This window comes from Camelus dromedarius, chromosome 10, assembly GCF_036321535.1.
Source record: "Camelus dromedarius isolate mCamDro1 chromosome 10, mCamDro1.pat, whole genome shotgun sequence".
NCBI classification, from domain to species: domain Eukaryota; kingdom Metazoa; phylum Chordata; class Mammalia; order Artiodactyla; family Camelidae; genus Camelus; species Camelus dromedarius.
This window is the reverse complement of record NC_087445.1, coordinates 50,098,384-50,111,196: the sequence shown is the minus strand read 5'-3', so window position 1 is coordinate 50,111,196 and position 12,813 is coordinate 50,098,384. Positions and strand designations below refer to the sequence as shown.

Below are 12,813 nucleotides of genomic sequence, written 5' to 3'. Positions count from 1 at the left end.
AGGCACCTAAGACTAACACTTGAGTGGCCCAGGATAAGATAGGTGGTGGAGTTTCTCTCCCTCACTCGTGACCTTAACAGGGTTTCCAGAATAATTGTCGCTTCTAATTCACCAGGTCCAATTAGCATGATGTTACCAACGTAGGGGACCAGCATGATCTGTGGCACATTAAGATGACAAAGTTCTTATGGACTATATTATAACAGGGAACAGGAGAGTTAACATAGCTCTGGGATCAAAAAGTGAAAATGGCCTATTCCACTTGCCATATGAAAGCAAAGTGGTTGCAGTTTTTCCCCTGATAGAGACTGTGACTGCGTTTGCCAGATCATGGTGCATCACAAGTGTCAAAGGTCGTGATGGTATATTCCAGATATCACATCTGGCACGGCAGCTGCAGTTGAGGCCAAGTTCATGGCAATCCACTATTACCCACCACAATCCATTTGGCTTTTGCAAGGGCCATACAAGTGAATTAGTGGAAATATAATGGAACCAACCAACCCTTCACTATTTACGTGTTAATGGTGGCTCTAAAATCTGCAATACTTCTGGGACGTGGTTTTGCTTCTGATCTACTCTCAGAGATGGAAAAAGGGAGGTAGTTTCAAGGACTTTCACTTGACCTTTCTATAAGCCAAGTAGCTGATATAAGGGTTTTGCCGAAGCTAAGTATATTTGCCCCAATTATACATTTGAGCAAAGGTCTAAACAAGTCTAGAAAGCACAAGTAAATTATATGTACAGGTCACATGTCATCTACCAGACTCCCATGACACCTACCACTTTGCACCAACACCCCTGCTTCAGCTCACACTTCTAGCTCTAGTGTTGGTTTCCTACAACCAATAAACAGAGAAGGAAAGAACTCAGGCTTCTTCACAGATGAGTTAGTGTGATATGTTGGGGCTAGTTAAAAATGGATGTTGCTGTGCTATAGTCCTTTCAGGGATGGCCCCAAAGGACAGTGAGAAGAGAATTCCTTCCAATGGGTAGAGCTATGAGTGGTACACTTGGTCAACCCCTTTGATGGAGGCAGAAGTGGTTTGGGTTACAAATACAGTCGTCCATATCCATGTGTTTTGCATCTGCAGGTACGGAAGGCTGGCTATATTCATTATGCTATGCCTTTTTATAGATGAGACTTGAGTATCCACAGATTTTGGTATCTGTGGGGGCTCCTGCAACCAATCCTCCATGGACACAGAGTGACAAGTATATACTCAGATGCCCGAGCAGCGGACAAATGTCTGGGATGTTGGCCAGGGGCCTGAAGATAGGATTGGATTATCAGGGACAATGAGATCTAAGGAAGTATTATGTGATTACCTTAGGAATGGGCACAAAATGTGTTGGTCTTTGTGTCTCACAATGCTCACTAGAGAGCATCCATCACAGAGGAGACATGCAACAACCAGGTGGACAGAATGACTCATCCTGTGGATGCCAGCTAGCCTCTCTCTCCTTGGCTACCCCAGGGCTGACACGGTGGAGCCTTAAAAAGAGTGACAACGATAGCCAGGGTAAATGACAGACAAAGACCCAACAAAATGGGCTCCATCCTTCTAAAGCAGATCTACCTCCTGACACTGGGGAATGTCCAACCTGCCACCTGCAGACTGACACTGAGCCCTCAATATGGCACCATTCCTCAAAGAGACCACCCAACCAGTGGATGACAAGTTGATTTCTTCAGACCCCTTCCTCACCAGCCAGCATCTGTACCTATCTGAATATGGGCTTGCCTTCCCTGACCAAGTGTCTTTGCCAGCACCACCATTCAAAGAGTAGGATGCTTGATTTTATCAATGTAGTGTCTCATACAATATCATCTCAGATGAAGGGAACCATTTATGGCAAAAGAGGTGTGAAAATAGGTGAATGACCAAGGAACCCACTGGTTTTAGCATTACCACATCACCCAGAAGCAGCTAGCTTAATACAGTGGTGGAAGGGCCTGTTAAAGGCTCAGCTAAGGCATCAATTTAGAGACAGTACAGCGCAGGGGTGTGGCACTCTCCTCCAGAACATGGAACCCATGGTCAGCATGTGGTGCTGTGTCCCCTTTAGCTAGAATTGAGCTTTCCTGTTCAAAGATAACCCCCACTATGATGCATTTGCAGTTTCCAGCTTAGACAGACTGTCACGACCCCTCTTGGATCGATTTTCGCATTCGCCACACCCTTGAAAGAGCAAGAGATCATGCATTCCATTGAGGTAAGGCCTTCTGTTAGAATCCAAGATTTTAGAAACAAAGCAGCCCAGAACTGGAAGCAACCTTGTGCCTAATCCCAAACCCAACCCAATCAGTCTCTGCTGTGCAAATTTAAAGAAATAAGACAACCAGAGGAGTCCCTGCATGCCATTTGGCTAGAGGATGAAATTAAAAAACCCACTAAATAGGTTTCATGACCTACATATGGGCCACAACCCATATTAGAGTGTGATTGTTTCAAAACTCTTGGTCAGCACCAGTGGTGGGAACACGGAGTGAATCTCACTGTAAGGATCATTTGCTCTCACCCACACAGCTTGACTTAGTAAATCGCAGGGCTAAAGTGAAAGCCCCAGTGACTTCTGATGAGCTAAACTCATCTTGCTCTGTCTCCCAAAGAGATGCCCGAAGAGAGACAAGCAATTGTGCATCACTGAGGCCCGCAGTTTTCACTGGGCGCTGCTCTGAGCCAGGCGGCCCCGTGAGTTTTGCATTTCCCCACCATGAGAATGGGTAGACCCGAATATTCAAAAGCTCTTGCAACACAGTGGACAATGCTACTAGCCACCACCGTGGGAGAGGGGTGGGGCGGGGCTGAGGACCCTGAATTTGGCTGGAAGGCCTTAAAAGAGTATTTTTCACCTTCTCTGAACCGCAGCCTTGGCACCTATGTAGGAGGGCTGCCTAGTTCTCCAAATCCATCCCCAACTTCCCGGTCACCATGTGGAGGCAGGCCAGGTTCTAATATGGCGGAAGAAGTGCAGGACTAGATGGCACCTGGGAGGCGGACAGCAGGGCCAGGCTCAAGGGGTAGGGCTGTGACACTGGCTGGGGGGACAACCAGCCTTTGACACCTCCTGACCACTAAAGTCAGTCACAAACTAAATGACCTAGTCCCTTCTTCCAACTACGTCCTTTAATATTTTTACCACATGCTTAACAACCGTCATATCAACATATTACTTTAAATGGTTAAAAAGACACCACTTTCAGAAAATATGGCCCTCCCCGGGCCTCTCCATGGACAGTCCCTCTTTATCTTGGTTTACATTTTTCCTACTTCCTGGATTTTGTGACTCAGTGTTCTCATATGTAGAGCCCTTGAGAACAGCACCACACTCTCTCTGCAGGACCCCAGTGACATCAAGGATTCAGACACCACTTCCCAACCCTCCCCACACCGCTCTGGCCAGGGATCCCATTCTTAATGACTCATGAGATTTCATATATTTTCCCATCAGAAAGCTGACAAAATAATACAGTGGCTTGCTCTGGTCCAAACGGGTCTGTGCTCTTATAATTTAAACAAGATTAAGATGACCTGCAAATGTAGGAACCTTCTTAGCTTCCTCACCACTTATGTCATCATCACGACAACCCTGGAGGTGGTAGGGCACATCTTATTATCCCTTTCAGGGATGAGAAAACTGAAGCTCAGAAGGATTAAGCAGCTGACTTTTTCAAGGCCAGTAGGTTACTGAAGGGTAGAGCTGGAACTTGAACCTGGGTCTTCTGGCCTCCCATTCATATTCTGTTCACATCCCACTGTCCTCCACCACCTCAGTTAGGCACACAGGCTTTTTTCAGAATTCCATTCACCTACCTTGTTATCCAGGGGATACACGGAAAGACAACTGGGAGTGTCTCACCTTCCAGGGAGACTCTGCAGGAGTCTAGTGGGACTTCAGCAGGAGATGCAAGATTCTAGAAGTGAGTCTGGGGAAATCCCAACACGCAGTCTTCACCACCTCGACATTTATGCTTCACAGATAATATTTGCCAAGAGGAACAATTGCTGTTGTGGGTGCCTTGCTGTTTGGTGGGAGTTGGCCCTTCAGACCCCCAGTTCCGATAGATGGCTGTGGCTTGTGAATGAAGAGGAAAGATGAGGGATGGCATTGGCGTCTTTGGCAAGATAAGACCATGTCTGAGAAGGAAGCAGCACATGACAAGTAGCCAGCAATGCAGATGCAGAGCCATGGAACGAGAGACCTGGGTAGATCTCCGTAAGAGCTCCAGGGCTGTGGCTGTTTTGTGAAGGAGCACATAGCCTCTTCACTTCAGAAATTCCTGAAAGTACTCAAGTATTAAGCCCAGGGAAGCAGCTGATGGTTATACTGATCACAGGAATAATCAAGAAAAAGTTAAACTGTGCTTTGTGGCTTCTTTTTAGAAAATTCCAAAAGTGTAAAACATGTTACAAAAGACTCTCATCAAAAACAAATAGAATAAAAATTAACTTCTTTTAATTAAAAAGGGCAAGCTTTAATAACTTAGAAAACTATTAGAACAGCTCTTTGCCCAAATTTTTACATACATGTGCTACAAGGGATTTTTTTGAAGCCAAATTTCCTCTTTTATGTTTGTGAACCTCATGAAATGGAACACCTACCTTCTTCAAAAGATATTTTGAAGCCATAAAAATGTTCATACACTCTGACTCCATAATCCCCTTCTGGGAAGCTAGCCTAAGAAAATACCCTGAAATATGGGAAAAGCCATATGCATAAAAATACTCATCAAAGAGCTGCTTAGCAAAAAGCTGGAAGCAGCCCAAATATTCAAAAAGCGGGGGGAGGATGATAAAGTAAATCACGGTATAATCCTTGAAGAAATATTCTATAACCATTAAAAATGATGGTATGAAGTTTATGAAGGATCAGAGAAAATATTTATGATAAAGTATTAGGGTCAAAAAGCCTGGAAAAATATTTGCACATACATGATTTATAAAAACAGGAAGGGAACATAAAAATAATAGTTGTCGCTATGTCAATGTGGTGGGCTTATGGATTTCTACCTTGTTTTTAAATTTGTCTAATAGTATTATACATCTACTTTAAAAAAAAGTTCAGCCTTTAAAAAAAGCAATAGATGCTTCAAATGCTTTAAGTGGGAAGAAACATCATTAGTAGAGGTTGGGGGGTAAGTTGAGAAACTGCTCATCTTCCTGCCCAAATTACTAAGTGTCTTTAGAATGGTTTCATGTTGTATGAAATAAATATAAAATGTAGGCAAAAAGCATATATAAAAATGTAGTTTCATTTAAGGCACCCAAAAATCCAAATTATATTATTGCAGAAAATATTCAGGGTTTAAAGTTTCTCTTCCTTCTGTGTTTTCAAGTTGCTGTGGATCCACTTATAAGGGTCTTCTTGTCAAGGGCCCTGGAACGAAACTTAGTATCTCTCTACAGTTTTTATTTCATCTGCTGCCTCATTATGCCATGATCGATTGGATATGGGTGTTGGGTTTAGAAAACAAATCTCATTTTCTCCCTCCACCACCCAAGACACTTAGAGTCATGGGAGAACTGGGAGGAAACTCCAGAGCATTTAGGTAGAAATCTCCTTGGCAGGAGTACATGTCTCCGTGAGGTGGGGGTGGTTGGGGTCAGAATCCCAGACATGTTATGTCATTGTGAACCCAGAGTCAAAGTTCCACTTAGGGGCAAAACAAGGCCAATTTACGAAAGTGAAAAAAGAATCACAAATCCAAATCACATCCCTGGGAAAATGCAAACCAGAAATGGAAAAAATCAAAGGAACATGGTTCTCAACATAATAAAAATAAAGGGGAGGGCATAGAGGCACCTGCTCCAGTATCTATCGTTGCCAAACAAACTACCCTAAAATTTAGCAGCTTAAAACAAAAACCATTTAATTGTATTTCACGACTTTATGGGTCAGGAATTCAGGCAAAGCTCAGCTGGGATATGCTTTTGCTCTTCATGGCATCTGAGGGCACACAGTGGTACTCAGCCAGCAAATGAGTCTAGAGAGTTCAATGATTCCTGCACACACCTGATGCCTGGGGAGGCTGGCGGGCTGGGCTGGGCTGGGCTGGATCTGTCAACTGCAGATCCCACACCCGGCCTCTCCAGCACGGCCATCTTCTCGGCATGTTGGAGCTCTTATGTGGTAGCTGGCATCGCCCAGAGCAAGCATTCAGAGAGACCTAGACCAAAGCTACAAGGCTTCTTGCAAACTAGCTGGAAATTCCAGAACATCACCTCAGCCATGTATTATTGGTTGAATAATCACTAAGGCTATCCCAGGCTCAAGGTTGTGGGGGTGGAATTAGTCTCTGCCTTACAATGGGAGAGACAGCGAAGAATTGTCATCAGCTCTAGCCTACCATCAAAGCATCATTTTACACACATTAAATAGGAGGGAAATTGCAGGGAGGAGGCAGTGCAAAGACGTGGAGATGGAGTTTGTGTGGTGGTGATGATAAAAATTGATTTAACACTTTGAGAAGACACCTTGTCAACATGCACAGAATACAAAAAACCATTCATCCACTTTGGATCCCTATCTCACTCCTGGGCATCTATCTACCTTAAAGAAATAATTTTACCAGAGATATGAAAGATTTATTATCTATCAGAGTGACAAAAATACACAAAACCTAAGGGTTCAACAGTAGGCTTAACATCACTCTCCAATAGTAAGTAGCTATTAAGAATGTTAATTATGAAAGTTTTGTACAGAAACTTAGAAAACATTTACAGAGTGGTGTTAAACAGGAAAAAAACACCAAACGTTATATGCATGTAAACAGGGATCAAAGGGGAACAGATAGGAATAAAAATAGTTTATTACTTATTATTTATTTATCATGATTATTATTATTTATTAGGGTAATGACTTTAGGATGAGTCTTCTTGTTAGTTTTTTTCTTTAAAATACAAGGAACAGAGAAACATGTTGAAAACACCATGGGGAATTCAAGCAGCAAACTCCAATTAGTGTGAGACACTAACTCTACAGGATGAATGACTAGTCGTCTTCAATAAATAAATTACAAGGGAAAAAACAAGAGGAAGGGTAACCTAGAAGTTTAAAGAGACTTGAGAGTTGTCAACCCTCTGGAATAATTGGGCACCATTTCAGTCCTAATCCAAATAAATGAACTGTAATGACAATATTTGAGAGACATTAGGAGAAAGATGAACACTCTAATTCAAAAAGACTCATGCACCCCAATGTTCATAGCAGCACTGTTTACAATAGCCAAGACATAGAAGCAACCTAAATATCCATCAACAGATGACTGGATAAAGAAGATGTGCTATATATATATACCCAGTGGAATATTCCTCAGTGGCAAAAAAGAATGAAATAATGCCATCTGCAGCAACATGGACCTGGTGATGGTCATACTAAGTGAGGTCAGACAGCGAAAGACAAATATCATATGCTGTCACCTATATGTGGAATTTGAAAAAATGATACACATGAATGTATTTACAAAACAGAAATAGACTCACAGACATAGAAAACAAACTTATGGTTAACAAAAGGATAAAAGGATACATTAGGAGTTTGGGATTAATAGATATACACTACTATATATAAAAATAGATAAACAAAAAGGTCCTATTATATAGCACAGGAAACTATATTCAGTATCTTGTAATAACCTATAATGGAAAAGAATCTCAGAAAGAACATATATATATGTATGTATCTGAATCACTATACGATACACCAGAAACTAACACAACATTGTAAATCAACTATACTACAATAAAGAAAAAAACAGAGAGACATTAGGGGAAATTTGAACTCAAGGCTTTTGCTCATCTTAAGGAATTATTGTTTATCTTGTTAAAGATGGTAATGGTATTGTGGATACTTTTAAAAGTCCTTATCTTTTAGAGATAAATATAAAAATGTTTACAGATTAAATGATATGATGTCTGGGATTTGCTCTCCAAAAATATGGAGGACTGGAAACAGTGGCTGGGTGAAGATAAAAGGAGATAAGGAGTTAGTTGGTAGTTGGGAGTAGGGGAGGTATTATATTGTTCTCTTCTGTATTTTTTCAAAAGTTTCCATAATAAAAAGGTGTTTGTGTTCAATGTCCTTTAAGGTTGCTGAATGAAGGGGCAGCTAGGCCGTGACTTGGAGGGATGAATGGGATGATGGTGTGGAAAGGATGTACGAGGACCCTGGGGACAAGGAAAGCCTGAACCAGGGGAGCAGCGGGGGTCTTAGAAACCTAAACAGGTTCTGGCAGATGGGGGACCTGACCCTGGTCCCAGGCAGGCTGCTTCTTTGAGCCCTGTGCCGTCTCAAAGTCTCAGCTTCCTCAACCATTAACCAAGGGCAAAGATCTTCCCTTTCACAGTATTTTGAAGCTCCACTGAGACCCACCAGTGAAGCTTGTTTGACACCTTAAAGATTCTGGTACCATCTTCCAAAGTGTGCATGTGTGTTGGGAGGGGTGGGTTCCCCATAGCACCAAGCAATTCTCTGACCCTGGCTGGGTGTCCTACAATTCAACCCAATTCTGACGCTACCCAGAGAGAGCATCAGAGCACACAGTTAAGAGTTTAGTCCTACAAGACTTCCCCTCCACCCACTTCAGACCCCAGTTGCAACTCCATGCGGTTACTTGCGCCTCTGACCGACTGGCTATAGATCAAAGGGCCAACAAACCTTTCTCCTTGGGTTCAGTTAATTTGATAGAGCAGCTGACAGAACTCATGATTTTACTTACCAGGTTATTATAAGAGGCTATAACTCAGGAACAGGCAAGTGGAAGGGAAGCATAGGGCAGGGTTAAGGGGAGAGGACGCCAAGCTCAGAGCTGCCGTGTCCTCTGGAGAGCACCATTCTCCCCACATCTCCACATGTTCACCAACTCTGAAGCTCTCTGAAGCCCATTCTTTTGGGTTTTTATGGAGACATCAAATATAGACACCGTTGATTAAATCATCATCTGTGGGCAACTGAACTGGACCTCCAGCCTCTCTCCCCTCCCCAGAGGTCTGGAGGCAGGACCGAAAATTCCAACCCTCTGATCACCTGGTTGCTTTCACTGGCAACCAGTCCCCATTCTTAGGTGCTGGTCTAAAAGTCACCTCATTAACATGACACAAGACACCTTTATCCCTCTCAGCACAGGAATTCTGAAGGTTTTAGGAGCTCTGTGCCAGAAATGGAGATGAAGACCAAATACATATATATTATAAACATCGTAGCCTGTTCTGGGCAGAAAGGTTGTTGGGTAGTGTGTATACATTGGGAGCAGCATAAGGCAGAAGCTCCGCCCACGCTTGGCCGGGTCACCCAGGGCTCTGGCCTGTCCTGGTCTGTGAGAGGACACGTGGTGACCTCAGCTGCTGCTGATTGCTGGTGAGGGCACAGAAAGGGAGGAGAAGCCAGAAACCAGAGACCCTTGTCATCTACCACCTGACAGCAAGTCCTGGGAGCAGGGAGAGGAGAGCAGTCCTGTCCTTGGCCTTTAGCTACAGAGGCCTCAGAAGTGGACAAGGTCATGAACTGTTTCCAAGCCCGGCACAGGGGTCCAGGTGGGAGGGGCAGGGAGGAGCTGCCTTGAGCAGGAGGGAGCAAGCAGTGGTTGTCACAGGGAGGACACAGGCTTGTCTCCTTCCTCCGCTTTCCCAAGGAAGAAGGGGACAAGCCTTGCTTTAAATGCCAGCTGTACCACCTTGGGCAAGTCACTCCACCTCCTTGACCAGAAGGGTGTCCTCTACAAGGTGGAGACAGTAATCCCTGTCTCACAGGGCTATTAAGTGGCTGGAACTAGGTCGGCAGCAGAAGACCTTTAACAAATAGGAGTTCTATCCCCACTCATCACTCCTCTGATCAGAGCTCCAGGCAGCAGCTGTCTCTGGATTCTAAGCAAGGGTCTCACTTCATGGAGATATTTTAGATTCAGAACCATCATTATTAGGAGAAAGGCAGTGGGAGTTCACCAAGCAGGGGTTTCTCAGTCCTGGCCACCACTGGCGTCACCTGGGGACTTTCAAAACCGCTTATGTCTGATCCCACCCCCAGAGATTATGATGTGCTTGATCTGGGATGTGGCCAGGAGCAAACAGATTTTTAGAAGCTTCCCCAAGGGACTCCAGTGGGCAGCCAGGGCTGAGAATTCCTGTCACGGGGGCTTGTAATACTCCCGATAAAGATCAAGTGAATGAATAAAATCAGCTTTTTTCTTATTGCACTTTAGGGCCAAGTGCAGCTGAATGGGGGTCTTGGGGTCCAAATATTTGGGAAATTAAAGAAAAATTTAACCTCTCAGACACTAGGGTCAACTCTGGAATGCTGTCACGTGTTTAAAGCTTGGAGATTTTGCCAAGCCTGGTTTAAGTTTGCTTTTTTTACAACATGATAAATAGCTGTGTGTTGGTTTTCCCCCCTCGCTGTTATTTTTGCAATGACCCTTATTCAAAGCCTTGAAAAATTTGATGTACCATATCCCTCTGATATACCCATCTGAGAATGAATTAGAAAATATTTGAAATAGATTGGGGGAAAAATGCCACTTGGTACTACAAGGATTGAGGGTCTACAGAAAGACACCTTTCAGAATAAATGTCAGGCATTCTTTTTGGGTGAATAAGTCCCTACAGAGGTCCCATCAAGACTGGTCAGTTCATCCCTCAGTTCGACTCATAACTGCTCATTGATTCTGTGTAAGGCATTCTGGAATGGTGTTGGGGCTCCAGCACACGCAGGAATGACATGGAAACCCTTGGTCCAGTCCTGGGAAATTGATGCTTTCTCTCCTTTCACAAACCAGAGGGATCTGGCAGTGTTCTCTCAGACCTTGGTCTTTTACTCTTAGAATCCTTGTGTCCCCTGAGATCTAATGAGCAAGGGTTATAGAGGAGGAAGGAAGACACAGTGCAGTGGTTCTCAAAGTGTGGTCCCTGGATCAATAGCATCAGTGTCCCTAGGAACTTGTTAGAGGTGCAAATTCTCCTGCCCACACAGCAGACATACCGAATCACAAATTCTGGGGTGGGGCCCAGCCATCAGTGTTTTCACCAACCTTCCAAGAGATTCTGATCCACTGGAGTTGAGAGAATGATGGACAAAGAGCACAGACGGAACATGAACAGACTTTGCTTCAAATGCCAGCTCCTTGGGTAAGTCGCTCCACCTCTCTGATCCTCTGTGTCCTCATCTGTAAAATTAGAATGATAATAGCACCTATCTCTGCAGGATTGTTGGAGGGTTAAGGGAAGGAATGCGAGTAGTGTGTTTAGCACTGTCTTTGCAGGGCTGGGATGCGGGTGAGGCAAATGAGGCACAACGGTCTTGTGGGTACCTCCTCAAATTCTGCATCCAGAGAGGGTTCACTCACCTAACTCTGATCCCAGCCCTGGTTCTCGATTTTCCAAAAGTGCTCAGTAAAGGGCTGTGTGGCTCTTTCATGTTATTGAGGGATCCTTCATCTCTGGGGACTTGACCAGGCAAAGTTCCGGAACCAAAGTCTTTAGACAGTTTGGTGTGGATGAAAGAGCTCTGGCTCTGGAATTTCCAGGCCAGGATCCGAACTCTAGGAGCGCCAGCCAAGCACAGCGGTGCAGAGCGGAGGCGGGGCGAGCCCAGCGCCCCGAGACAGGCTCCTTTGGCTGGGCAGGGCTGCTTCTTTCCTGTTTCCTTCTTTCTGGGGGAAGTAGAGTTTGGACTCTCTCCCATCTGTGATCACTGTATTTTCTCTGTCAGTAGATACCAAAGCATTTAACAAAATCCAACATCCATTCCTGATTAAAACTCTCAGCAAACTAAGAATTGAAGGGGAGTGGAGGAGGACTTCCTCTTTCTGTCAAAGGGCACCCACAAACCCCGCTGCTAACATCTTACTTAATGTGAGAAGCCCCTTTCTACCTAGGATCAGGAACAAGAGAAGGATGTCCACTCTCACTGCTATGATGTACCAGAGGTTGCAGTTAGCTCATTAAGGCAAGAAAAAGAAACAAAAGGCATCCACATTGGAAAAGAAGTAAAATTGCCTTTATGCATAGATGACATGACTGTCTATAGAGAAACTCTGATGGGATCTACAGTAAACCTATTAAAACGAAGTGATTTTAGTGAGGTCGCAGGATACCAAATCAATGTCCAAAAGTCAATTTTATTTCTAAACACTAGCAATAAAAATTGGAATTAGAAATTTAAAAATAATGTCTTTTATGATAGCATACAAATGTGAAATACTTAGATATAAATTTGCAAAAGATGTGAACGACCTGTGCTGAAAACTATAAAACATTGCTGAGTAAAATTCAATAAGGGGGGAAGGTATAGCTCAGGTGGTAGAGCACATGCTTAGCAAGCAGGTGGTCCTGGGGTTCAATCCCTAGTACCTCCTCCAAAAATAAATAAGCCTAATTACCTCCCCCCTGCCAAAACTAAATGATACAGTAATAAGTAAGTGAAATATTAAAAGGACACTATGAACTCATCTACAAAACAGAAACAGACTCGCAGACATAGTAAACAATCTTATGGTTACCAGGGAAGGGATAAATTTGGCAGTTTGAGACACGCAAATGTTAGCCACTATCTATGAAAATAGATTTTTTTAAAAGTTTCTGCTGTATAGCACAGGGAACTACGTTCAATATCTTGTCATAACCTTTAATGAAAGAAAATAAGAAGATGAATATATGTATGTATATGCATGACTGGGACATTGTGCTGTACACCAGAAATGGACACATTGTAACTGATCATACAATTCTTAAAAAAGATCCAAATAAATGGAGCAACATCCTATTACCTAATCCAGGGGCACAAAAAATTTACCCCTGTATCTTCTTACCAGAGTCT

General features: G+C 43.6%; 1 protein-coding gene across 5 annotated transcripts in view; it reads right to left on the bottom strand.

The window, feature by feature from the left end:
- COL15A1 (collagen type XV alpha 1 chain) overlaps positions 1-12,813 on the bottom strand; it is a 153,329-nt gene that overhangs the window by 101,183 nt on the left and 39,333 nt on the right. For all 5 annotated transcript variants that reach the window (XR_010382748.1, XM_064490341.1, XM_064490340.1 and 2 more), the window contains one exon: positions 11,027-11,161. Coding sequence is in view for 4 of the 5 variants with exons in the window: in XM_064490341.1 (XP_064346411.1) it covers positions 11,027-11,161 (135 nt within the window). In the remaining variant the exon portion in view is untranslated. The remainder of the gene's footprint in view (positions 1-11,026; positions 11,162-12,813) is intronic.